The sequence below is a fragment of the Podarcis erhardii genome, assembly GCF_964252035.2.
Source record: "Podarcis erhardii genome assembly, chromosome: 1".
Lineage (NCBI taxonomy): Eukaryota > Metazoa > Chordata > Lepidosauria > Squamata > Lacertidae > Podarcis > Podarcis erhardii.
In genome coordinates this window covers 3,611,232-3,638,872 of record NC_138497.1, presented here as the reverse complement: position 1 = coordinate 3,638,872, position 27,641 = coordinate 3,611,232, and the positions used below count along the sequence as shown (strand labels likewise).

General features: G+C 48.2%; 2 protein-coding genes across 3 annotated transcripts; one reads left to right on the top strand and one right to left on the bottom strand.

Annotated features, from left to right (window-relative positions):
• Positions 1–901: 901 nt before the first annotated feature.
• DMAC2L (distal membrane arm assembly component 2 like) lies at positions 902–4,101 on the bottom strand. The gene is made up of 4 exons (XM_081866563.1): positions 3,948–4,101; positions 2,484–2,692; positions 1,635–1,806; positions 902–1,032 (listed from the first exon to the last, which is right to left on the bottom strand). The coding sequence occupies exons 1-4, from the start codon at positions 4,052–4,054 to the stop codon at positions 918–920; spliced, it is 603 nt and encodes a 200-aa protein (XP_081722689.1). The 5' UTR covers positions 4,055–4,101; the 3' UTR covers positions 902–917.
• A 2,380-nt stretch (positions 4,102–6,481) lies between these two features.
• Positions 6,482–27,013, top strand: L2HGDH (L-2-hydroxyglutarate dehydrogenase). Of its 2 annotated transcripts, XM_081863502.1 has the most exons (10): positions 6,482–6,629; positions 13,825–13,940; positions 14,773–14,924; positions 15,947–16,078; positions 19,393–19,555; positions 21,844–21,878; positions 22,718–22,885; positions 23,775–23,932; positions 24,883–25,014; positions 25,692–27,013. In XM_081863502.1, the coding sequence occupies exons 1-10, from the start codon at positions 6,511–6,513 to the stop codon at positions 25,885–25,887; spliced, it is 1,371 nt and encodes a 456-aa protein (XP_081719628.1). In that variant the 5' UTR covers positions 6,482–6,510; the 3' UTR covers positions 25,888–27,013. The 2 variants fall into 2 exon arrangements, with proteins under 2 accessions (XP_081719628.1, XP_081719629.1); XM_081863503.1 differs by lacking the exons at positions 6,482–6,629; positions 13,825–13,940 and having other exon boundaries at positions 14,781–14,929.
• Positions 27,014–27,641: the final 628 nt, after the last annotated feature.

Genomic DNA, 27,641 nt, shown 5'->3' with positions numbered 1-27,641 from the left:
GCCATGCCTGGAAGCAGAAGGGGACAGGGGGTTAAGATGACTTTGTATTTTTTTAAAAAAAATCTCTGGAAGAAGTACATACCATATTTTTTGCTCCATAAGACAGACCTAGTTTTTAGAGGGGGAATGCAAGAATTTTTTTTTTTTTTTAAAGGCTCTGCTCAGCGCTCCTTTTCACGAGCCGCGTGGACCGTGTGTGCGGCGCTTGCAGGCTTTTCCCCAGGAGGGAGAAGGGCAGCCTGGGGGGCTTTTCCGGGAGGTGGGGGAAGGGACTGAGGGGCTGCCCTCTGTCCCTTCCCCCACCTCCCGCAAAAGCCAGAAAGAGCTGCGCGCTCTTTAAAGGGAGTGCGGCTCTTGCGGGCTTTTCTACAAGGTGGGAGGAGGACAGCCCGTCAGTGATGGGTTGCCCTTTTCCCTCCTCGGGGAAAAGCCCACAAGAGCCGCGTGGAGCATGTGTGTGGCTCTTGGGGGCTTTTCCCGCCTGCCTCCCGCCTGCATTCGCTGCATAAGACGCACACACATTTCCCCTTACTTTTTAGGAGGGCAAAAGTGCATCTTATGGAGTGAAAAATACGGTAGTTCTCTGTAGGAATCTTTTTGACCTCAGATTGCCCAAACTTCCAGGACTTAGCACCCAAAGTCAACATCTTCAACAACAAACGAGTTCTTCAGAAAGTGGCCCAGGGGTGTTGTAGTCTTGATTTATGGAGGGGGGGAGTAGCTTAAGGACAGATCACATGGCTAGCATTGAGCAAGCTGTAGCTTCACCTGTTAAGGGATTCCCAAAAGCAGAGGCCTCCCTTGAGAGGCTGGAGAGTGGAGATTCTGCAGAGACAGCAGTGGGCTGAGCAATTCTCCACCTCCACAACTTCCACAGGTTTAAAAAGACTATGAGGCCCAGTGAGGTGGCAATTCCTTTAATCCAAGTCCAGTTCTAGCTGCAAGCCTGGCAATGATCGCCTGAGGGTCTGAGCAGTGGCTTCCTTCTCTTTTATCCCAGGTAAGTCGCTCAAAAACAAATATTCCAGATTACTGTAAAGAAGAAGAAGAAATATTTAATTTAGCAAAAGCTGCTGACTGCACTGGAAGACAGGCACACATTAAGCCCGCTATTCACAGATGCCTTTTATTTTCGTCCAACCAAATTTATATACTGCTTGATTGTAACATAACCTCTAAGTCAGTGGTTCTCAAAGGGGGCTGCAGGAGAGGGTGGCAAGTGTGGCGGGAAAGTTCAAGGACAATCAAAGAAGCATTTTAACATTTTAGTGTAGCGCAGGAGCAAAACTTTTTTTTATTTGCAGAATATTGATAGACATATTTTCAAAATGTGAGCAAGAGCATTCCGTGGCCCTGACGAAAATCCTAGTTGCGTTTTCCAACACCAATTTTAAAAAAGTGATACAGCAGGAGCAAATTTTTATTCTGAAAGGGCGTCTCCCTTGTCCCCTCCAACAATTTGGCTTGGGGGGAAAAACGCCTTTCATGGTAGCCAAGGGAAGGAATCTTTGGAGCCTAACTGCAGCAGGGAGAGGGCTCCTTTAAGTCACCTATATTTTCCGTTGGTGGTTGCGAGAACAACAGGGTTCATGATGCAGCAAAACCGCAGGGCTACCCTTGGCGGCTTTGCATACCTGAGCTTATGCAGCGCAATGATGCCTTTGTCCGTGACGTTCCCGCAGGAAATGATCCACAGGCGCAGGAGGCTTCTCTGCAGGCTGGGCGTCTGGCTCAGCCGCTGCAAGCACTCATCGTAGATGTACATGCACTTGCAAAGCCGGATTTCCTCAACGTGCTCCAGGCCGTCTGAAACAGGCAGAACGTCAAGGAGGGGGACTTGCAACACACAACCGGCCTGAAGATCTACAGTTTTCGCCCATGCAAGTGATAAAGTCTCCTTGTGGAGACTTCACCACCTGAGAAAGGGCTGGGTCTATTTTCCTCAGTGCGACCTGTATAAGCAGGCAGTGATCTAAACCAGCTTTCAACAACCTTTTTGGACCAGTTGTGTACATTTCAAATTTTGTGAGCGCTGGTGGACAGGGGTGTGTGGCATATTGGGAATATTGACGGACCAAGCTGGTAGCGATCCAACTAAAAGATAAAGGTAAAGGGACCCCTGACCATTAGGTCCAGTCGCCGATGACTTTGGGCTTGCGGCGCTCATCTTGCTTTGTTGGCCGAGGAAGCCGGCGTACAGCTTCCAGGTCATGTGGCCAGCATGACTAAGCCGCCTCTGGCGAACCAGAGCAGCGCACGGAAACGCCGTTTACCTTCCCGCCGGAGTGGTACCTATTTATCTACTTGCACTTTGACGTGCTTTCGAACTGCTAGGTTGGCAGGAGCAGGGACCGAGCAGCGGGAACTCACCCCATCACAGGGATTCAAACCGCTGACCCATCACGGGGATTCAAACCGCAAGTCCTAGGCTCTGTGGTTTAACCCACAGCGCCACCTGCATCCCTAGTGTTTCAGCTACTTACCCAAATAATCGAATCCCTTGGCCATGATGCAAGATTCTGTGGCATTAATTGACTGTATCTTATATTTCCCTAATGGTCCCGAAGGGAGAGCATTGTAATCTTGCTGCCATTTGTCCAAGCCTTGGTAACGCACAAGTGCCCCGCACCGAAGGAGCCATTCCGAAGCGGCTCTGTCTGGGCCAACGGCCTGGATCCGCTCATAGTCCACCCTGTCAACGAGGAGTAACAGCTACTTTTAAGGACAGTTTTGTTTTTATTATGCAACCCTCTTTTAAAGGCATTCAGGTTGGGTGGCCATTAGCAGCTCTTGCTGAAGTGAGTGCCATAGGTTAACGGTGCGCTGGGTGCCCCCTTACTTGCTCTGCCTTCTGTTATTGGCCCCTGCTAGGCCTATGTAGTGTAAACAAGTGTAAAGTGATTCAAGTCAGAGCAAGCAATAATTTCACATATATGCTTTTGGGGTCTGAAGTGGCAAGTGACCTGGGGTTTGTAGTAGATCGCTCAATGAATATGTCAACTCAGTGTGTGGCGGCCGTAAAAAAAGACCATTCCATGCCTAGAGATCATTAAAGGTAAAGGACCCCTGGATGGTTAAATCCAGTCAAAGGCAACTATGGGGTTGTGACGCTCATCTTGCTTTCAGGCTGAGGGAGTCGGCCTTTGTCCAGAGCTTTCCGAGTCATGTGGCCAGCAGGACTAAACCGCTTCTGGCGCAATGGGACACCGTGACGGAAACCGTAGCACATGGAAACATTGTTTACCTTCCCGCCGGAGTGGTACCTATTTATCTACTTGCACTTTGACGTGCTTTCAGACTGCTAGGTTGGCAGGAGCTGGGACAGAGCAACGGGAGCTCACCCCATTGCGGGGATTTGAACCGCCGACCTTCTGATCGGCAAGTCCTAGGCTCTGTGGTTTAACCCACAGCGCCACCCGCATCCCTATCTAGGGATCATTAGGCAAGGAATTGAAAATAAAACTGCCGGCATCCTAATGTTTGGAATACTGTGCAAAGTTTCGATTGCCTCTCTTCAAAAAGGATATTGTAGAGTTAGAAAAATTTCAGGAAAGGGCGAGCAAAACAATTAAGGGGGTGGAGGGACTCCCCTATGGAAAGGCTGAAGCGTTTGGGGCTTTTCAGTTAAGAGAAAACGCAAGAAAGGAGTCACACGATTGAAGTTTACAAAATTATGCATGGCACGGGGAAAGCGGACAGAGAAAAGTTTTTCGCCTTTTCCATCAGTGCTAGAACTCGGGGGCATTCAATGAAGCAAAATGCTGGAAGACCCAGGACAGGCAGAAGAAAGGGCTTCTTATTTACACGGCACGTGGTTAATCTTTGGAACTCCTTGCCACAGTAGGCAGCAACGGCCACCAACCTAGAGGGCTTTAAAAGACAAATGGGTTTCAACTCGCAGTGTCCTTTGTGGGAGCCGATTTAGTTGTTTTGGCCAGCACACTTACTTGTTGAAAACGGCATTAAGCCACCCCCAAAAACTCCTGCCTGTATCCCAGGAGGGCTGCCTCTTTAATAAGCCCGTCCGACGTGTCAAAGCTCCAATCAGCATCATTCAGCTTCTGAAAAAGAAACAGCAGCAGTTTAGCGGATTCCCGCACAAAGAACACACATCAATTGTCGGCAGGTATAAGAGTTACAAATAAAGACAATCTATTAAGGAAGTGCTATAAAACACTAATAATAATGATCCTCAGCATTTATAGAACTCGTTTCAAGGATTCAAAAAATTCATAGGTTGTCTTGCTAAATGCTTAGAACAGGTTTGTGCGACAATATAACAACTAACTGGTAGTCTTTAATATGCCACAAAATAGTACTTTTTGCAGCTGAGTTGAGGTTTCCTAGGTTGAATAGATCCAGATTAAAATTTAGGCCCAATGAAATCAGTGGCGCCATGGGCATAGCCAGGATTTTTGTTGCAGAACCACAGTTTTCTATGTATTATTTATTTATTTATTTATTGGGGGGGGGGGACAGCTGCCTTTCCCTGCCCCCCTCCCCTTGGCCCATGAGTGGGGGATGTTTGCAATGACTTAATCTCACCGGTCTCAAAGGGAACTAGTTGCAATTTGCTAGTATGGATTTACCCTTTGAGTCCCTTCCAATTCTACCATCCTATATGACTCTAGGCAAAGGATCCCTGCTGCCCTGCAAGGGGCTGGACTAGATTGACTCTTGTGGTCCCTCCCAGCTCTACCATGCCATGCAGACCAGGGCTGGATTTAGGTTTCATGCGGCCCTAAGCTACTGAAGGTAACGGGGCCCTTTATATGTCCAGCTGTTCTTTGCCAACAACAAACTGTCGCTGTGTTGGTGTGTTGAATATATAATAATAATAATAATAATAATGATGATGTTGTTATTGTTTAGTCCTTTAGTCGTGTCTCACTCTTCGTGACCCCCTGGACCAGAGCACGCCAGGCACTCCTGTCTTCCACTGCCTCCCGCAATTTGGTCAAACTCATGCTGGTAGCTTCGAGAACACTGTCCAACCATCTCATCCTCTGTCGTCCCCTTCTCCTTGTGCCCTCCATCTTTCCCAACATCGGGGTCTTTTCCAGGGAGTCTTCTCTTCTCATAAGGCGGCCAAAGTCTTGGAGCCTCAGCTTCATGATCTGTCCTTCCAGTGTGCACTCAGGGCTGATTTCCTTCAGAATGGAGAGGTTGGATCTTCTTGCAGCCCATGGGACTCTCCAGAGTCTCCTCCAGCACCATAATTCAAAAGCATCCATTCTTCGGCGATCAGCCTTCTTTATGGTCCATCTCTCACTAATAATAATAATTTATTATTTGTACCCCGCTCATCTGGCTGGGTTTCCCCAGGCACTCTGGGCAGCTTCCAACAAAGATTAAAAATACATTAAAATGTCACACATTAAAAGCTTCCCTAAACAGGGCTGCCTTCAGATGTCTCCTAAAAGTCTGGTAGTTCTTTATTTTCTTGACATTTGATGGGAGGGCATTCCACAGGGCGGGTGCCACCACTGAGAAGACCCTCTGACTGGTTCCCTGTAACTTGGCTTCTCGCAGCGAGGGAACTGCCAGAAGGCCCTCGGAGCTGGACCTCAGTGTCCAGTATATATATGCTATATATGCAGTAACTTATGGACCTAATCGGAATCTAAAGCTATTTGCATGTAACAAAATATGTATTTTATCAAAGTAACTGTTGAACTGAAATACAGTTTAGAAGAAGTATTTTAATCGTGATTTTTCTCTCCCCCCCCCCCAGAGTAGGGCCCTAAGCTACAGCTTGTTGTTTAGCTTATACATAAACCCGGCACTGAAATGCAAACGATGTTTCTGAACGCAGGTCACTTTGCAAGATGCAAGTCGCTTTGGGCTGCCTTGGGCAAGACAAAATAGCAATAGCAATAATAATATGACGATGGTGGTGGACGTGTCCTGGGAAAAGAGGGCATATGGCAGCAGCAGCAACAACAAGAACTTGCATAAACAACAACAATTTGCATAAACGACGTTTCTGAACCCAGGTCGCTTTACAAGATGCAAGTTGCTTTGGGCTGCCTTTTGGCAAGACAAAATAGCAATAGTAATGATGATGATGATGATGATGATGAGATGGTGGTGGTGGGCGTGTCCTGGGAAAAGAGGGCATATGGCAGCAGCAGCAGCAACAACAACTTGCATAAGCAACAACAACAACAATTTGCATGAACGACGTTTCTGAACGCAGGTCGCTTTGCAAGATGCAAGTCGCTTTGGGCTGCCTTGGGTAAGACAAAACAGCAGTAATAATAATAATAACAACAACAACAACAATAATAATAATGAGATGGTGGTGGTGTCCGGGGAAAAGAGGGCATATGGCAGCAGCAGCAACAACAACAACAACAACTTGCATAAACAGCAACGATTTGCCTCCAGAACAAGCCCCACTTGCCTTCTGGCCTCCACCCGGAGCCCCCTTCTTCCTTCCCGGCCGGGCTCCTCCTCGGGGCGGGGGCGGCGCCTGGGCGGGCGGGCGGGAGGCGGCTCCGGAGAAGCATGGCCCCGGGGTGCGGCCGGGCCTGCGTGTGGCGGGGCGGGCGGGCGCGCTGGCTGCGGCTCCCCCCGGCGCCGGCCCGCCTTCTCCCCGCCAGGCACCTCGGAGGGACCCCCGGGAGGTGAGCGGGGCGGGGCGGGGCGGGCGGGCGGGAGAACCGGCGCAGCTTCGCGGGAATTGACGCAGGCTCTGGCTGAGGGCAGGCCGAGGCCCGCCAGGTGTGTGGGGACTACAATTCCCATCATCCCGCGCGCTGGTCCTGTTAGAGAGGGATCATGGGAGTTGTAGTCCCAAAACAGCTGGAGCCTGGCTTAGGGCCCCGCTCTCTTAGCCCCCCCCCTCCCAATTAAAGGAAACAAAAAACTGGATGTCCATTTCCAAAATATAAGATAAAAAGCAAATAAAACCTACATTGTCAATATTGGAAGAGGGCTTGGCTGGGAGGGCATAAGGACCAGTGCTGGATTTACATATAAGCTAAACAAGCTGTAGTTTAGGGCCCCACTCTTTTCCCCACCGGAAAAAAAACCTGGCTGTACATTTCCAAAATATAAGATAAAAAACAAAATAAAACCTACATCCAGCAACAGTGTTTTGTGTTGTGTAGGCTCCTACGATGTAAGTCATGGGCCCCACCTGCTAGCCTGCTCCCTCAAATATCACTGGTTTGCTCATTTCTATAGCAGTTACAGGGACGTGGGTGGCGCAGTGGGTTAAACCACAGAGCCTAGGACTTGCCGATCAGAAGGTCGGTGGTTCGAATCCCCATGACAGGGTGAGCTCCTGTTGCTCAGTCCCTGCTCCTGCCAACCTAGCAGTTCGAAAGCACATCAAAGTGCAAGTAGATAAATAGGTACCGCTCCGGCGGGAAGGTAAACGGCGTTTCCATGCGCTGCTCTGGTTCGCCAGAAGCGGCTTAGTCCTGCTGGCCACATGACCCGGAAGCTGTACCCGGCTCCCTTGGCCAATAAAGCGAGATGAGTGCCGCAACCCCAGAGTCGGCCACGACTGGACCTAATGGTCAGGGGTCCCTTTACCCTTTACCTTTATATCAATTGTACCTCAGGATGCAAACGGGATCCGTTCCAGAGTCCCGTTCGCATCCTGAAGCAACGCAACCCGTGTCTGCGCGTGCATGGGTCGCAATTCGCCAGTTCCACGCATGCGCGTGACGTCATTTTGACTGTCTGCGCATGCGCACAGCGAAACCCAGAAGTAACGTGCTCCGTTACTTCCGGGGCACTGCAGAGCGCAACCTGAAAATACTTAAAATGAAGCACATTTATCCCGAGGTATGACTGTACTTGGATAAAATAATTAAAAAATTGTCCAGTAGCACCTTAGAGACCACCTAAGTTTGTTCTGGGTATAAGTTCTGGGTATAAGCTCTTCAGATATCTTCAGGTATCTGAAGAAGTGTGCGTGTGCATGAAAGCTTATACGAAAGCTTATACCCAGAACAAACTGAGTTGGTCTCTAAGGTTCTACTGGGCATTTATTTTATTTTATTTATTTATTTCGACTGCGTCAGACTAACACGGCTGCCTACCTGAATTTAGATAAAATGCATATTTTGTTATGTGCAAATGGCTTTAGATACCTATTAGGTCCATAAATTACCATATAGCATATCTTCAACACAAAAAAGTGACAATTTGTTGCTGTACAGCTGGACATATAAAGGGCCCCATTACCTTCAGTAGCTGAGGGCCTCATCAAACCTAACCTGGCCCTGAGCACCACCACCATCACTTACTGCATTTCATAGTCACTTCCTCTGGCCCTGCTAAGGCAACCCAGAGTGACTCACCAACAAACAGAAACAAGAGAACATGAAAACCCCTTTGGAGGGATCCTCATTCTCCTGGGGAACTTAAGAGCAGCCTGGCAGGCTGAAGTCTGGCCGGTGAAGCTTGCTTTCTATGGTAGGGGAGGGACATAGCTCAGTGGGAGAGCACCTGCTGCCATTATTATTATTATTATTATTATTATTATTATTATTATTATTATACCCCACCCATGCAGAAGGTCAAGTAGGACAGGAACTGTGTTCGAAGCTCCCCTTGTTCTGAGTGCATTTTGCAACAGAGAATTCCATTAGCGCAAGCCGTTTCTGAGCTCTGGGACTGTTCTTAGACCAGTGTTTCCCAACCGGTCTTCCGCGGCACACTAGTGTGCCGCGAGACGTTGCCTGGTGTGCCGTGGGAGGGAGGCGGGCGAGAGCGCAAGGCTTGGGGCGGCAGCTGGCAGCGCGGAGCACGGGGCGCCCTTCGGAGGGCTCCGCGTGCTTCGGGCAACAGGCTGCCGCCCCAAGCCTTGCGCGCCCGGCGGGAGCTCCTGCCGGGCGCGCAAGCCTTGCAGACACTCGCCCGAAGCACGGGGAGCCCTCCGGAGGGCTCCCTGTGCTTCGGGCAACAGGCTGCCGCCTCAAGCCTTGCGCGCCTGGCGGGAGCTCCTGCCAGGCGCGCAAGGCTTGCAGACACTCGCCCGAAGCACGGGGAGCCCTCCGGAGGGCTCCCTGTGCTTCGGGCAACAGGCTGCCGCCCCAAGCCTTGCACGCCCGGCGGGAGCTCCTGCCGGGCGCGCAAGCCTTGCAGACACTCGCCTGAAGCACGGGGAGCCCTCCGGAGGGCTCCCTGTGCTTCGGGCAACAGGCTGCCGCCCCAAGCCTTGCGCGCCCGGCGGGAGCTCCGCGCGGGGCAGACATCTGCAGCTTAGGGAGCCCTGCAGGACTTCCCCGCAGGGCTCTCCAAGCTGCGGATAGCAGCCTGCTGCCCCGCACGAGGGGCGCTCTTAAGCAGAGCGCCCCTCGCGCGGGGCAGACATCTGCAGCTTGGGGAGCCCTGCAGGACTTCCCCGCAGGGCTCTCCAAGCTGCGGATAGCAGCCTGCTGCCCCGCACGAGGGGTGCTCTTAAGCAGAGCGCCCCTCGCGCGGGGCAGACATCTGCAGCTTGGGGAGCCCTGCAGGACTTCCCCGCAGGGCTTTCCAAGCTGCGGATAGCAGCCTGCTGCCCCCCACGAGGGGTGCTCTTAAGCAGAGCGCCCCTTGGGCGGGGCAGACATCTGCAGCTTGGGGAGCCCTGCAGGACTTCCCCGCAGGGCTTTCCAAGCTGCGGATAGCAGCCTGCTGCCCCGCACGAGGGGTGCTCTTAAGCAGAGCGCCCCTCGGGCGGGGCAGACATCTGCAGCTTGGGGAGCCCTGCAGGACTTCCCCGCAGGGCTTTCCAAGCTGCGGATAGCAGCCTGCTGCCCCGCACGAGGGGCGCTCTTAAGCAGAGCGCCCCTCGCGCGGGGCAGACATCTGCAGCTTGGGGAGCCCTGCAGGACTTCCCCGCAGGGCTCTCCAAGCTGCGGATAGCAGCCTGCTGCCCCCCACGAGGGGTGCTCTTAAGCAGAGCGCCCCTCGCGTGGGGCAGACATCTGCAGCTTGGGGAGCCCTGCAGGACTTCCCCGCAGGGCTTTCCAAGCTGCGGATAGCAGCCTGCTGCCCCGCACGAGGGGTGCTCTTAAGCAGAGCGCCCCTCGCGCAGGGCAGACATCTGCAGCTTGGGGAGCCCTGCAGGACTTCCCCGCAGGGCTTTCCAAGCTGCAGATAGCAGCCTGCTGCCCCGCACGAGGGGCGCTCTTAAGCAGAGCGCCCCTCGCGCGGGGCAGACATCTGCAGCTTGGGGAGCCCTGCAGGACTTCCCCGCAGGGCTCTCCAAGCTGCGGATAGCAGCCTGCTGCCCCGCACGAGGGGTGCTCTTAAGCAGAGCGCCCCTCGCGCGGGGCAGACATCTGCAGCTTGGGGAGCCCTGCAGGACTTCCCCGCAGGGCTCTCCGAGCTGCAGATAGCAGCCTGCTGCCCTGCACGAGGGGCGCTCTTAAGCAGAGCGCCCCTCGCGCGGGGCAGACATTCACAGCTTGGAGAGCCCTGCAGGACTTCCCCGCAGGGCTCTCCAAGCTGCGGATAGCAGCCTGCTGCCCCGGACCTGTCCTGAAGGCTTGCAGCGGGAGGAGGGCTTTCCTCCCCACCGCCAACATTCAGAATGCTGTTCTGAATGTTGGCGGTGGGGAGGAAAAACCCTCCTCCCACCGCAAGCCCCGGGAAGAGAGGAGAAGCTGTGCGCCTTCTCTTCTGTTCCCGGACCTCCCACCGCAAGCCTTCAGGACAGGTCCCAGAACAGAGGGGAAGGTGCGCAGCTTCTCCTCTGTTCCCGGGGCTTGCGGTGGGAGGAGGGTTCCCCGCTGTCCCGGAGATTTCCCTATGGGCTTTCGTCTTGCGAAGCAAGCCCATAGGGAAATTCGTCTTGCGAAGCCGCTAAAAAATCGGAAAACCCTTTCGTCTTGCGGGTTTTTCGTTTAGCGAGGCATTCGTCTTGCGGGGCACCACTGTACTTTATATATAGTCAATATAGGCACAGAGTTAATTTTTTAAACATTTTCTAATGGTGGTGTGCCTCGAGATTTTTTTCATGAAACAAGTGTGCCTTTGCCCAAAAAAGGTTGGGAAACACTGTCTTAGACCGAGGTACCACTGTACTGTAGTCACTACAGGTAGGGAATTGAATTGTTAGTTTTCCCCCATTAAAACTTGGAGACGCAGCTTAGTGATAGAGCACTTGTTTCAACTAAGAACATAAGAAGTGCCTGCTGGATCTAACCCAGCCTCCTGCTCTTATGGTGGCTAACCGGATGCTTCTGGGGAAACCAAAAATGAGACCCCAGTGGAAGTGTGCTCCTCACCTGGTTGTGGAGGTAAACATAGCCATCGTAGAGAAGGCTGTGATGATAAAATGAGATACAGGATGTACATATAACCGATAAATGAAATATGTAGTTTAAAGAGTCGGACAGGAACTTCCACACTTGTGTTTTGTGTGGAATTGCAATGCTTGGTTCCCTCATTTGTTCTGGGGCATCCACACGATGCTGTCTAGTCATCGCCATTCTGCCTTTTCCCTGCTGCTCTTCTGTCTTCTCAGCCCAAAGACAGTCAATGACTTTTTAGGGGAACAGAAGAGCAGTACAATCTTTAATGGTTTAAATGTGTATAATGTCACTCTCCCATCTTTTTTTAAAGGGTGGGGATTTTGGCATGGGCTGTGACGTAACGGGAGAGTGAACAGCTCAGCCCACATTCGTTGTAACTTTAATTTTTTTACTTAAAAAATCTTTTAAAGGTAAAGGGACCCCTGACCATTAGGTCCAGTCGTGGCCGACTCTGGGGTTGCGGCGCTCATCTCACTTTATTGGCCAAGGGAGCTGGCGTACAGCTTCCGGGTCATGTAGCCAGCATGACTAAGCCGCTTCTGGCGAACCAGAGCAGCGCACGGAAACACCATTTACCTTCCTGCCAGAGTGGTACCTATTTATCTACTTGCACTTTGACATGCTTTCGAACTGCTAGGTTGGCAGGAGCAACCAAGCAACGGGAGCTCACCACGTCGCAGGGATTCGAACCGCCGACCTTCTGATCGGCAAGTCCTAGGCTCTGTGCCGGATCGACCGCTAGGGTGAGAATCACTCCAGCCGGCGACCTCTCAAATTCAGTAACCATCAATAGAGGTGTTCGTCAGGGATGTATCCTTGCGCCAACCCTTTTTAATCTATTTATAAGTGATATGAGGGCGCCTCTGATAGATTCTCAAGAAACGATCCACGCCCCCCGTCTTGCCCAATATCGTTGCCCCCTTCTACTCTACGCAGACGACGCAGTGATCCTATCTTTTTCAAGAGTTGGCCTTAGGAGGGCATTAAAAATTTTCGAAGTTTACTGCAAATCAAATTTTCTTACAATTAATCATGCCAAGTCCAAAGTACTAATTTTCACTAAGAGTCGAAAAACCTATAATTGGAGAGTAGACGGAAAAGCCATTGACCAAGTCTTTAAATTTCAGTACTTGGGAGTCCTTCTCCAACACAACATGGGCTGGAAGGTCCATCTTGCATATGTATTAAATAGAGCTAAAGCCCTTTCCTTTGCGCTACTGCGTTTTTTATTTTCAGATGGGGCTTTCCATATTCCATCAGTGTTAAAAGTCTTCAAGGCAAAGGTGATTGCAACAATAGCATATGCAATTCCAATATGGGGGTCCTTTGTTAATCTAACCCAATTGGAGGTAATCCAAAACCAGCTTCTAAGAAGGTTGCTAAAATTACCCAGGTGTGTAGGCAATACTGCTATACGACTCGAACTAAATGTTACATCTCTAGAAACCACATTATGGAAATGCATCCTCTGTTACTGGTTGGCATTATGGCATAAACTTCCAAATCTCCACTTGATACAGTGTCTCTGGAGAGATGACTTCCCTAGCCCTTGGGCAAAAATAATACATGGGAAACTTGTGTCCTTAGGACTATCTCCATCTGAACTACTAAAATTGGATTTAATTTCTGCCAAGAGAATTATAACTCACAAATTAGAGGAGATGGATTTACAATTTAATATTGCGACAGGTAGTGGCACCTGTTCGCCGATAAACCTTGGCTTAACACCTCCAACGAAACTTCCATCTTATCTAACTACCTTATCTGTGGTGATGCACAGGTACGCCTTTATAAAGGCTAGATTCAATGTTTTCCCATCAAATGTGTTGGGTAACAGACTCTCCAACGGACAGATCTCACTCCTCTGTGACTGTAAAAGTGGATCTATAGAATCGTTATATCATATAATCTTCTGTTGTCCATTACATTCGGCTTCACGGTCTAAGTTTCTGGCCCCATATTTATCGAAAATTGCTGACAGACCTCAGGAAGCCCAAATAATATACTTATTAAACGACGAAGACACAAGTAGATCCCTTGCAGTCGCTAGATACCTGATTAATGTCTTATTTCAAAAGAGGAGAAATGGATCACTGTATGACTCTGACAGCTTAGCTAAACTTAAGAACCATCAATAAGTGCCAGAACTAAGACGCATATCTCCCAAAATCTGAGGGATTTGAATTGTGGTTTACATTGAGGGAGCTTATTGTGTATAGTGTTTACTTAATTGAAGTAAAATTGGTTTTATATGGGTGTTTTAACTTGGATTTTATACTGTTTAAATTGTATTGTTTATGGATAAATTTTGATGTATTGTTTTCGATATGGGCCAATGGCCATAATAAATCAAACTTTGAACTTTGAACTTTGAACTAGGCTCTGTGGTTTAACCCACAGTGCCACCCGCGTCCCTTACGTAAAAAAAATATTTTACGTAAATGCAAAAAAAGCAAAACAAAACAGACCCTCTTGGAAATTGTCTGATAGCTTTTGACCGAAATAAGTTCTTTGCTAGTGTGGAGCGTGTGATTTTCATTCTTCTCAAACCTGTTTTTAATAGCACTTTTGATGTGGCTGTTGTCGGCGCTGGGATTGTGGGGCTGGCATCGGCCAGGGAGCTCAGCCTGCGACATCCATCCCTCACTTTTGGAGTGCTGGAAAAGGAGAAGGAGTTGGGTATGATATCTGAATCTGATAAAAGAGCTCATCGCCTTCCGTATTAGTTTCCCTCATGCATTTTTAACCTCTGCCTGCCCCATCTTCCAGATTTGGTGGTGGTTGTTTAAATGGCTCACTAAAAGGCATCGTTCAGTTAGGCACAATCCATTGGGAACATTTCTTGTAATGGGCCAATTTTGTACATCTTCCCATTTATCTTAATAGGCCTACTGCATGGCTGGACATGCACCTGCAAAGGGGTGCTCTCTGCCCTGCCCCTTCTTCCACCAAAATAAGGCTTGGAAGAAGACTTTATTGTCACCAGTAAGAGCTGGTGTGGTGTAGTGGTTAAGAGTGGTAGTCTCGTAATCTGGGGAACCGGGTTCGCGTCTCCGCTCCTCCACCTGCAGCTGCTGGGTGACCTTGGGCCAGTCACACTTCTCTGAAGTCTCTCAGCCCCACTCACCCCACAGGGTGTTTGTTGTGGGGGAGGAAGGGAAAGGAGATTGTGAGCCGCTTTGAGACTCCTGAAGGGGAGTGAAAGGCGGGATATCAAATCCAAACTCTTCTTCTTCTTCTTCTTCTTCTTTCCAAGCCTAATTGCAAAGGGGGGGCAATTTGGAGGGGTGGTGGCAGTGGATGGGGGACGAGCTAATCCATCATTGCAAACTTTTCTTTATACATGTCTGGTCAGTTTACACCACATTTATAGTTACCTCTCATGGCTTGAAGTCTGAAAAATCACCTGGCAGTTTAAATATGTATTTCACCTGACAGTTAAAAAGAATAATGGTCCATGCAGCATGTATTTCAACATCTCTCCTTATTTGTAACACATCTCTCCGACTAGCCTTCCATCAGAGTGGACACAACAGCGGTGTTATTCACAGTGGGATCTACTACAAACCGGGATCTCTAAAAGCGAAGCTGTGTGTGGAGGGGGCTGCCCTCTGCTATGAGTACTGTGACCGAAAGGGAATCCCGTATAAACAATGTGGCAAGGTATGGTAGGTGCAGCACTTTTTGCTTTTCTGTTCCAGCAACTCTTAATATCCTTGTAGAGTCCTTACACTTTTGCTTTATACATTTGAATTTTCTGACTGCCATAAGAACAGTCTCTTAAGGCCATGCAGACAGAGCTGTTCCGCCTGGCCTTTGGTTTGGACTCAGTCTGACCCTTATGTTTCCCTCCCCTTATGGTTTTGATCTATGGGCTCCTATTAAAATGAGGCTGCATTTTAAATTGTATTTTAACCTGTATTTTAAATTGGTTTTTTTCTTTCCTCCCCTATTATGTTTTTATTGTAATTTTACTGGTGTTAGCCGTCCTGAGCCTGGCTCTGGTGGGGGAGGGCAGGTTTTAAATAAATAAGAATCATAATTATTATTAGTGGTACATCGGCAATGAATTAACTGAGTTTCCTGGTCTTAATTAGGGGTCTTGCTCAGTGAAGCCCTAATCATGAACTGGACCCAGGATGAGATATAGCTATAAAAAAAAAAAACACTCTGAAAATGCTCTGAAAAAAACACTATAATGCTCACAATGCAAAATTTCATAGAGTTCCAATTTTGGCTCTACAGCGCCATCTAGTGTCACAGTGTTATAATGCATTTATAATGTTTTATTTTTACTAATGTCCTTGACCTTTTGGATATATCGGGAAAAACACACCAACTGGTAGATTGGTACATCATGGGATGCCTGTGGCAGATCGTGGGACCCCTCGCACCCCCTTTCCCCCAAAAAAGCATAACAACTTTGACTTATCTAAACTTATCAACAACTTTCAGTGGGTAGGTCACTGTCTCTTGGAAGTTGGACAAGCCTGACCTATGCCAAGTTTTTGAAAAGAGGATTAATTTCCATTCCATTAAACTTGTATTTAATTAATATGACAACATGACGCTCCTCCTGCTCCATCCCACACAGCACGGTTGTCGTTACCTTTACTCTGTCGTTGCATTTTTACTCTGTGGCTGGCTCACGTTCCGCATTGTAAATTCCTTTATTTCTTCTGCAGCTGATCGTTGCAGCTGAACAGGAAGAAGTTCCGAGACTCAAGGCGCTGTATGAGAGGGGCCTGCAGAACAAGGTCCGCGGACTGAAACTCATCTCTTCCAAGGAAATACAAGTGAAGGAGCCCTACTGCCGGGTATGCAGCCTCATTCGATGTGATGATGATGATGATGACAATAATAATAATTTATTATTATTGATGATGATGATGATGATGATAATAATAATAATTTATACCCCGCCCATCTGGCTGGGCTTCCCCAGCCACTCTGGGCGGCTTCCAAAAAAATATTAAAATACTGTAATACATCAAACATTAAAAGCTTCCCTAAACAGGGCTGCCTTCAGATGTCTTCTAAAAGTCTGGTAGTTGTTGTTCTCTTTGACATCTGGTGGGAGGGCGATCCACAGGGAGGGCGCCACCACCAAGAAGGCCCTCGGAGCTGGATCTCAGTGTCTGGGTAGAACGATGGGGGTGGAGACGCTCCTTCAGATATACTGGACCAAGGCCGTTTAGGGCTTTCAAGGTCAGCACCAACACTTTGAATTGCGCTCAGAAACGTACTGGGAGCCAATGTAGGTCTTTCAGGACCAGTGTTATGCGGTCTTGGCGGTCGCTCCCAGTCACCAGTCTAGCTGCCGCATTCTGGATTAGCTGTAGTTTCTGGTTCACCTTCAAAGGTAGCCCCACGTAGAGCGCATTGCAGTAGTCCAAGCGGGGGATAACCAGGGCATGTACCACTCTGGCGAGACAGTCCGCCGGCAGATAGGGTCTCAGCCTACGTACCAGATGGAGCTGGTAAACAGCCACCCTGGACACGGATTTGACCTGTGCCTCCATGGACAGCTGTGATGCATCTTTTTTGTTCTAGAAACCTTTTGGAGGGGGTTGGGATCTAGGGAAGCCCAGGGCAGCTGTTCACCTCCCCATCTGAATTACAGTGGTACCTCGGGTTACAAACGCTTCGGTTTACAAACTCTGCTAACCCGGAAGTAGTACCTCGGGTTGCAAACTTTGCCCCAGGATGAGAATGGAAATCGCGTGCAGGTGGTGCAGCAGCAGCAGGAGACCCTATTAGCGAAAGCGCATCTCAGGTTAAGAACGGTTTCAGGTTAAGAACGGACCTCCGGAACGAATTACAGTGGTGCCTCGCAAGACGAAATTAATTCGTTCCGCAAGTTTTTTCTTCTTGCGAGTTTTTCGTCTTGCGAAGCACGGTTTCCCATAGGAATGCATTGAAAATCAATTAATGCGTTCCTATGGAGACCGCTTGCCAGGCTGGCGGTGTGAAGAAGGGCTTTTCTCCCCACTGCAAGCCTTCAGGACAGGTACGGGAACAGAGGGGAAGGCGCGCAGCGCTTCTCTTCTGTTCCCGGGGCTTGCGGTGGGAGGAGGGTTTTTCCTCCCCACCGCCAACATTCAGAACAGCCTTCCGAATGTTGGCGGTGGGAAGGAAAACCCTCCTCCCACCGCAAGTCTTCAGGACAGCCTTCCGAAGGCTAGCAGCGGGAGGAGGTCTCTCTGCCCCACCGCCAGCCTTCGGAGCAGCCTTCCGAAGGCTGGCGGTGGGGCGGAGAGACCTCCTCCCGCCGCCAGCCTTCGGACAGGTACGGGAACAGAGGGGAAGGCGCGCAGCGCTTCTCCTCTCTTCCCGGGGCTTGCGGTGGGAGGAGGGTTTTTCCTCCCCACCGCCAACATTCAGAACAGCATTCTGAATGTTGGCGGTGGGAAGGAAAACCCTCCTCCCACCGCAAGTCTTCAGGACAGCCATCCGAAGGCTGGCGCGGGGAGAAGGTCTCTCCGCCCCACCGCCAGCCTTCGGAGGAGGTCCGAGGACAGTGGGGAAGACGCGCTGCGCTTCCCCGCTGTCCCGGAGATTTCCCTATGGGTTTTCGTCTTACGAAGGAAGCCCATAGGGAAATTCGTTTTGCGAAGCGCCTCGAAAAACGGAAAACCCTTTCGTCTAGCGGGTTTTTCGTCTTGCGAGGCGTTCGTCTTGCGGGGCACCACTGTAAGTTTGTAACCCTCCATTAAAGGAGCATAAGAACCTGTCTTCTGATGAGTCACATCATTGATCCATCTAGATAAGAGGTGGAAGCCTCTGTCCAGCAGACTAATAGCCTATCAGGCTATTATCCCCCAAGCTTCACCCATAGTAGTGACCTCAGCCGATGGGCGTGAGGACAGGATTTAATTCTGCATTGGCTGCATGATTCTGTTCCCAGGCAGCAGGATTTAATCTCTGCCCATTCATTTAGTGAGGGTTAAAATGCTATGCAAAAGTGCTCTTTGAAGCAGCACTCAGGAGCGAGCTACTTCAAAGAGCACCTCTGTGGTTTGAAGGAGAAGCGGAGAAAGCTCTTGGTAACATCATCCCGCGAGGAGGTTTACAAATGTATAGAGGGCTCTTTGAAAGCCCTGTAGTTTGCTTTGAGGTCCCAACAATTAGGTTCTTCAAAGTCAAGTGATGTCACTGCGACACCAGAGGATTGGCAGATGGGCGGCCCAAACACCTGCCAACTTTTGCCTGCCCCGGGTGCAGGAGATGAAGATCAGGCCCTTCAGCCAGAAAAGGTGGCCCACCCGCTGTTTAGATCAGCTCTGTCTGCACTGGCAGCAGTCCTCTAGCCTTTTGCTTTCGCTGAAGGCTGGAGAGCAAGAGGGGTTGGTGTGCACAGACCCCTCTTGCTCTCCAGGCTTCAGGGATAGCCGCCTGAAGCCTTTGGAGCGCAGCGGGACCTCGCGCTGCGCTCCAAAGGCTTTGGGTTCCTTTTGCTGAAAGCCAGGAGAGCTGTTCTAGCTTGGGGATGGCTGCGCATAGCCTCCGCAGGGCAGTGGGGTGAAGGCACCCCGCTGCCCTGCGGAGGCTTCACAGGCTATCCCAGAAGCCAGAACAGCGAGACGGACCACTGCGCAGTGCTCCGTCTCGCTATTCTGGCTTTTGGATGGCCCTGTGAAGCCTCTGCAGGGCAGCGGGGATGAAGGCTCCCTGTGCCCTGCGGAGGCTTTGCGCAAAGCTATCCCAGCAGCTATCCCAGAAGCCAGAACAGCAAGAGGCTGTCCCAGAAGCCAGATCCCTCTTGCTGTTCTGGCTTCTGGGGTTCAGAATTTTTTTTTCTTGTTTCCATCCCCCCAAACTAGGTGCGTCATATCGTCTGGTGTGTCCTATAGAGTGAAAAATACAGTATATAAGCCCTGCTGGACCAAGCCAAAGGGGGCCTCCCGCAGCGGCCGAGCAGATGTCTGTGGGGAACCCACAAACTCTCTCCTGCTTGCAACCCCCAGCAGCTGACTGGGAATTGGAGGTCCTTTGCGTTTACTGCTCAAGAGTGCTGCTTAAGAGCCTGTCTGGACTGGCAGCTTCTCAGCAGGCATGATACGGGGCCTTTCTGTCTTCCTCCTGCTTTAAAACTCTCTGTGGCCCTAAATCCCTTTGAATGCCTTTTCAGGGTTTGATGGCCCTGGACTCGCCATACACAGGCATTGTGAACTACAGGCAGGTGGCCTTTGCCTACGCTGAGGATTTCCAGGCAGCCGGAGGGACTGTTTTGACGGACTTTGAGGTCAAGGGCATGGAAATGGCCAAAGAAAGTCCTGCTGGAAGTGAAGACGGTAAGGAGCTTTCCTTCCAACTTCTTTGTCCTTCCTTCCCACTTTGGCAGTCTTCCTCCGTGAGGTTTTGTGGTGATATGCAGTCCTGGAGCTCACAGCCTCTCAGGAGATCCTGCGGTCCATGGGATGATCTAGGGGAGCGACGTGGAATGTTTTCAGGTGGACGCAGGAATTGCTTTAGAGACCATCCGGGGAGATGCATAATTCCAGAAGTAGCCCATAGCCTAAATTCAAAGAAGCCGTAACTGAGAGAGAGCGAGCTGCGGCAATTCAGTAAACTTTCCTTCCTTGCAATTAAATAGGAAATCGTTAGTTTGTAGTAGGTATTCTGAAATTATTTTAAAACACAACTGGTGCCTTGGAACTGAAGCCATTCTCTGAAACTTTTCGCTAAAACGAGATGATGGCACATTCTCTTTTTTTGGCCCGTTCAGAGTCCAGTGCGAAATGTGATCTGACTATTTTGTATTGTGGGTACATAGAAATCGTGCCTATTTGTCACCTTCTGAGTCTGAAGAGCAGTGGAGGCTGTGCGGAGGCAGGGAGAGGGTGAAAGAGGCGAGCTAAAGACCTCTTGCTTATGGGTCACTTCTGAAAGAGCAGCTTGTCTCTCTTTAAGGGTAGAAACTCTAGCTCAGTAGCAGAAAACCTCGCTTGTATTCAGAAGGTTTCAGGTTCAATCCCAAGTCTCTCTTGCCCCACTCCTCTCTGCTTGAGATCTATTGCCCATCACAGCAGATAATACTGGGCTAGAGGGACAAGTGTCCTGACCCTGGAATTAGAAGGCTGGTGAAAACTCCTGTTCCATTCTGTTGGGTACAGCTTTGTTTTTAGCCTGGGCTGCCCTAAGTATTTAGGGCCTTGAGTCTGCCTGACAAGTTCTTCTGTTTTGTCCTTGTGGTTCAGATGTTCTGCTTACCTCACCAATGGAAGCGAAGGCTCAGAAAAAGCTCAATATGGAGGCCAAATGGCCGAAATATTGGGAAATTTTGGAACAAGAGGGAGACAGATTAAAACTGCAGAGTTTTGAAAAATTAAAAAACAGAGTGCGAGATTGGCTTCATTATTATCAGATAATGGAGGCATATAATTTGGACAAAAAAATTGGCTTCCAGGTGGAAAAATCAAAATTGGAAACAGAACTGTTAGATCCCAAAACTAAGAATTTGTCAAGAATGCTGTTGAAGTGGAATACTCAGGATGAAATGGTGAAATCAGTTATGATCAAATGGGCACAAGATGTTGGACATAATATTATGATGGCTGACTGGGAACAGTTATGGACCACTGGTATGAAGTTTATGGCATGTAATGCCTTAAGAGAAAATATAATGAAAATGATCTACATGTGGTACATGACACTAGTCAAGCTTGCAAAAATTTATCATTTGCCCGATAATAAATGTTGTAAATGTAAAGAGACTGAAGGTACATTCTTTCACCTTTGGTGGACGTGCCCAACGATTAAGGCTTTCTGGGAGATGATTTATAATGAAATGAAAAAGGTGTTTAAATATACCTTTCTGAAGAAACCAGAGGCCTTTCTCCTGGGCATGGTTGGCCAATTGGTGTTAAAGAAGGATAGAACTTTTTATGTATGCTACAACAGCAGCAAGAATACTTATTGCAAAGTATTGGAAGACACAAGATCTACCCACTCTGGAAGAATGGCAGATGAAGGTGATGGACTATATGGAACTGGCAGAGATGACCGGCAGAATCCGAGACCAGGGAGAAGAGCCGGTGGAGGAAGACTGGAAGAAATTTAAAGATTATTTACAGAAATATTGTAAAATTAATGAATGTTAGAAAGATGTTGGAATGAAATTATGTGGTTTTAGCAGAAATGTTATAAAGGTTTATGGAAAAGTAGACTGTTAATTGGTGAGATGAGGGAAAGGAAAGTTATATTATATTAAGACAAATTACAGGATAAAAATTGGAAAGATGGAAAGGATTTGCTGAAATGTTAATCGAACTAGAATACAAAAAAGGGAGGTGTGAGAAGGTCAAAGAAATAAGGATATGAAAGATGGGTTATGGAAAGCTGTTTTGTTTTTTTTAATGGACTATTTTCTTGTTGAATTTTCTTTCTTTTTTTTTTTTTGTTTCTTCTGCTTTTTTCCTTTTTATTGTGATTTCTTGTTTATTGTTGTGTTGTTTTTTTATATGTATAACTTTTAAAATTTTAATAAATATTATTTTTAAAAAAACAGATGTTCTGCTGCTTACCGTATATGTACTTGTTTTATGTGTGCCATTTATAGTTTTCATCTTATTATTTACAGGGATGAAATATCCAATTATTGTTAGAAACCCAAAGGTAAGTCCAAGCTTTCAGATTATATTTTACTTCTCAAGTGCAGAATATTTTCTTTGTGTTTTGGCATTTGTCACATGTCAGGCATACAAAAACTTTAACCACAATTGCTGTCGTCGCCACAAAAACAGTTTGAGATGGATATTAATGTGAGTCAGGCAGCTCTAGCCTCGAGGGCTTCATAGCCCTTTCCCTGCTCAAGGTCTAGTCTTAAGAGAGGATGGTGCCTGACTCGCTCGGAAGATGGTGGACTCTCCTTCATTGGAGGGTTTTAAGCGGAGGTTGAATGGTCATCGGTCATGGAATTGAGATCCCTGCATAGCAGGCGCAGGACTGGATGACCCTTGGTGTCCCTTCCAACTCTACAATTCTGTGATTCTATGACTCTGCCCTTGAAGGACCTCAAGCGCCTCTCATGTGGAACCTGAATCTGCAGTTCTGCCTGCGCAGCAGCTGCCTAAGACCCCTTGCTCCCCTGCGAAGAAACAGAAAAGACACTGGCAGGTCACCCATTGAGGACCAACTGGGGGGTTCCAGGCTGGGATTCTGCACCTTTAATTCCTGCTGGCTTAGCTATCAGCAAGCCACACCAGCCTCCTCCAAGAGCTCTCCGTGGTCCTGAAGAGCCTGCCAGGTGCTCTTTGGCCTGTCAGACCACTCCTGGTCAAGATCAGGCCTCTTCACCTGTCACACTAGAGCAGGTACCTTCAAGCATGGGGAGCAGCAGGCTAGAAGGTGTGGAAATGGAAGGATAAACAGACAGCCTAGCGGGTCAGCTGGTTTTGTGACGATGTTAGATGGAGCTGTAGTTTTGCTGAGCCTTGACATCTTCTTTTGCGCAGGGGGAAGAAATCCATTGTCGGCATCTTGTGTCCTGTGCAGGGCTTTATTCGGACCGCATCTCTCAGATCAGTGGCTGCAGCCCAGAGCCTCGCATTGTTCCATTCCGGGGAGATTACTTGGTGCTGAAGCCAGAGAAGTGCTATTTGGTAAAAGGAAATATTTATCCGGTACGTCAGTTTACCGAGAGCTTGAGAAAGCCCCTGGTGCTTCTGGATGCTTTGAGTACTGGTGTTATTTATTTAATATTTATTTAATACAATATTTAATATTTACTAAGCTGTACACATGGTGTGAGAGGCCTTCTAGTTTCAGGGCAGATCCACTGTGCAAACTTTAGCCTATTTGAACTATTTTGGCTTTCCTCTAATGAACCTTGGGATTGTCCTCTTCTGAGAATCCTTCTCAACCACCTGGAAGATGAGTCCTGTGGCTTTGGTGGTCAAAGACACGTACAATGCCGATGGGAAAGTTATATAGATATTGAAATTACCTAATCTTGAACCAGTCTGCTTTAGAGAGGGTATATTTGGGAAATGTCGGCTGCTCTAAGCAATTTCCCAGAATATTCCAAGTTACTGCTGCCAATTTCCCTTTCCTCCATTCTGACTTAAAAGCATCTCTCTCCACACACCCCCAGGATGCTGATTTTTATATATCCGTACATTTAGCTCAGCAAGAGTTTGTATCTCGATAGACAAAATCCTCGGAGATGTATTTAGGTCCACACATGCACTAATCTTGGGAGGGCAGAAAAGAAGAAGTGTGTGACTACAAGTGTTGTTGCTCATATTTATCATGTGATGTGCCTAGCCCAAAGATTGGCACTGAGACACATGGGGGGAAGGAGAGCTCCACCTGATGAACTATAATTGCCAGATCCCCAGCTTTCATTTAAAAAGAGGGTGTGAGAGAGAGAGACAAGCCTGCTCCCTTCTTTTCAATGTTTTCTTTGGTTTGCGCCATTCAGAGAGATGCTCCTTGGGCCATTCTTGTGTGATGCGGAGTGTGGTTCTTTCAAATGCATTTTGACTCCCGAGTGTGTTTCTCATGCTTTAGGTGCCTGATCCCCGTTTCCCCTTCCTGGGTATTCATTTCACCCCGAGGATGGATGGCAGTGTTTGGCTCGGGCCTAACGCCGTGCTTGCTTTCAAACGAGAGGGCTACAGATTCTTTGACTTCAGTTTCCAAGACTTTGTAGACGCGGCGGCTTACAGGTAGTGTCCTCTTTCCATTCATCTGCAGGTGAAGAGCGAGAATCTCATTACCTCTGCCCTGTTCCACTTTCTGCAGTCTGTAGTATGAGCTATAGTAATCCCAGGAAGCATTGCGCTGCTTACTATGGGCGATGGACACCTGCTTCTTGCATAGGTTGTTCTCCAGGGTGTTATGGGTTGAGCATGTGCATTTCTGATGCTGCAGGGAACACCAGGGGGTGGGTACAGTTTCTGTAATACTTTTTTTTCCCTGTATTGTTGCTCTTTCCTCTTAAGTCAGCCAGCCCCCGAGCCCTTGACTTTGGCTGCATCTCGGAGCTAAGGACCAAAATCTTGTCACTTTTTAAAAAAGCATTAAGCACACCTGTAACATACAGTGTTAGTGAGGGACTACCATAGCTGTTATAAAAATGAGAGTTTGGTAGCGCCTTCAAAGTTGAACAGGTTTTTTTAATGTTAACTGATGTGGTTAAACTATTTTTTTAACTAAAAAAAAACCCTTAGACTGAGTTTTAGCACACATGAAAAACTTAAAACAAATCATTATTTCCTGATGAATAGCCTTTGGACTATAACGTAACTTAATTAGAAAATTTAAAAAGCTTTAGAAAGCTTTTTCCTCCAAAAGCATTTTATTTTAAAAATCCGATTTAAATCAAAAAAATCTGATTTGAATTTTTAAAAATCTGATTTTTTTTTTAAAAAAATCATTGATTTTTATCCACCCTGCTTTGTGAATGGTAACTGCAAATAGTTTACACTTCATCATGAGGGACTTTTTTTGCATTTCTTTCATTTTTGACTGCTCTGCTTACATTTTTCCTTTACACTTGTGTGTGGGGGTTTGCATGCATGTGTATGTACATATCTATCTATCTACCTACCTACCTACCTACCTATCTATCTATGAATGGAAGCTACTTGCAATAAATGTTGCTTTCTCTCCCCAGTGGCCTATGGAAGCTGGTGTTGAGGAACTTCTCTTATGGAATGGGAGAAATGTACAGAGCGTGTTTCCTTAGTGCTCAGGTGAAGCAGCTGCAGAAATTTATACCAGAAGTTACCATCGATGATATACTCAGGTAATCCTTTTGGGGATTTAGATATCACGGAAGAGGAGAAGAGCCCGGCTGCAAGTCCTGCACCTGGTTCTCACAGTGGCCAAACAGATCCCACTTCTGGGAAGCCTGAAAGCAACGGCAGGGCTCTCCTGACCTGCGATTCCCAGCAGCTGGCATTCAGATGCATACCACCTCCGACAGTGATGCTGGATAAAGGATGGTATATAAATCTAGTATATAGAGCCAGTGAGAGCCAGTGTGGTGTAGTGGTTAAGAGCGGTGGACTTGTAATCTGGTGAACCGGGTTTGCTTCCTCCACATGCAGCTGCTGGGTGACCTTGGGCCAGTCACACTTCTTTGAAATATCTCAGCCCCACTCACCTCACAGAGTGTTAGTTGTGGGGGAGGAAGGGAAAGGAGAATGTTAGCCGCTTTGAGACTCCTTCGGGTAGTGATAAAGCGGGATATCAAATCCAAATTCAAACTCTAATAAATTTTAAAAAGCGCCTGAGATACGCAGTTTCCACTTAAAACAGCATATGAGCATCTGTAGGGTCTAATAGCAATTTAAGCATTTTGTTCCTAGACAAGCAGGCCGGGTCCCAAGTCTCCTGTTGCATTAGCTGTGATAATCAGAGATACAATTCAAGGTCCACTTTGCCCTGTTTGAATGCCCAGCTTCTCCTTTCTTTTTGCAGAGGCCCAGCTGGTGTCAGAGCTCAGGCCTTGGACAACGACGGAAACTTGATCGACGACTTTGTGTTTGACGGAGGCACTGGAGACATCGGCAGCCGAATCCTCCACGTCAGAAATGCCCCTTCACCTGCGGCTACCTCCTCCCTTGCCATTGCGAAAATGATCGCTAACGAGGTGGAGCGGAGATTTGAGCTCTGATGGAATCCTGGAGGCCCGTTGGATCTCTTTTGTGTTCAGACACTGTGCTTGGAAGGGTGGCAGTCAAGGAAATGACAGGGAGGTGGCCTTTTGGGGAGAAGCAATCAGAATGAGAGGCTGCCAAGTGGATTGCCTTGCCGAAGCCTCAAGCTTTGCAATGTTCCAATGAGCCTCAGAAGTCGTGCCACGTAAGGTCAAACCCAGTGAACACCAGTCAGGTCCATTAGATGCTGTATTAATTTGGCCCTGTGGTGTATCCAGGAATGCAGTTCGAGCAGCAGACACCACGACTCCTTCTTCTTATAATTTTGCTTTTGAACTAACTGGGTGTGCAGGCGCTGTGGCTGTTTTAATTTCCCTCCGTCCCAAAATCACCTGAAAAAGGCACAGAAGGAACACAGCCTGCTCTACACAAAAAGGGGGTTGTCTGCCCAAAACGCGGTAAACCCACAACTCTGTCTTTCTCCCTGCCCTTGCCAGGCCACACTGTGGGTTGTGGCAATTGCAATAACAGGCGGGTGGTACCATTGCCAATGTGCCCTGAGCCCCAGGGAAGGATACCTGTTTATCAGAGTACTGAATGTGATTCCCACCTTCCAACTTGCAGAACATAGGAAGTACACCGCTGGCACGATCCAGAGGGAAGTGCTAGTGGGGGGTTGGACTAAATGCCCCTTGGGATCCCTTCCAACCTTACAATTCTACCATTCTAAGCCCCATTGAGTAGCTGAGAAGTGTGCGGGAGGACAGTAATAGATAGTCCTCTAAATATTGGATGCACGGAGTGGTTTGGTCACAGCAAGTGGTGCTTTTTCTTTGGAGGGTTTTTTTGGTTCAGTCTTCATTGAAAATGGGCAAACGAATTGGTGTTTCATTTTCTGGTTAGATCTACATATGCACACAATCTTCATTTACTGGATAGTCCAGATATGCAAAGATCAGGAAAAAATAAGTTTTATCTAATTAAATGGAAACTATTTTTATAAAAGAAAAGATAATGGGGGTATATGATTAGAAGCAAAAACAGCCATGATCTGGATCTACATTTTTAGAATGTGAATTCATGCAAAACTTGTGCATTACAATGATCAATAAACTTACACAAAAACTGTTGCATAAACGCAAATGCGTTGTCTTCATTGAGTTACGGTGTACAGTGGTACCTTGAGTTACATACGCTAACCCAGAAATAGTGCTTCAGGTGAAGAACTTTGCTTCAGGATGAGAACAGAAATCGTGCTCCGGTGGCACAGCAGCAGCAGGAGTCCCCATTAGCTAAAGTGGTGCTTCAGGTTAAGAACAGTTTCAGGTTAAGTATAGACCTTTGGAACAAATAAAGTACTTAACCCAAGGTACCACTGTACATTACATTTTGTTTCTATTCCAAATAGACTGTGAATCACTGCAGTTCTTGGTATTACAGTCATATGCATCCCAATATTTTTTGGACCTAGCCATCCACTTAGGTAAGGAACATGAAAGCCTGACTTCTTGACACCCCTTTCCTGTCTGCAGAACCCCTTCCAACCTTCCTACTGAACCTCTGCCTTGTGAAGCAGGAAAACTTGCTTGTTGCACTTAAACCACATTTAGACACCAGTGAAAGCTGAAAGGGAGAGAAGCAAACCTGTTATACCCTGGATGGGGAAAGAGGCTGCAAATAAATTCCCCCCCGTAAATGTTTGTTGCCAGCACCTTTCAAGGGAGCAGAGGCAGGAGTTACGTATTACCATTGCTTAATACCACTAGGAGAA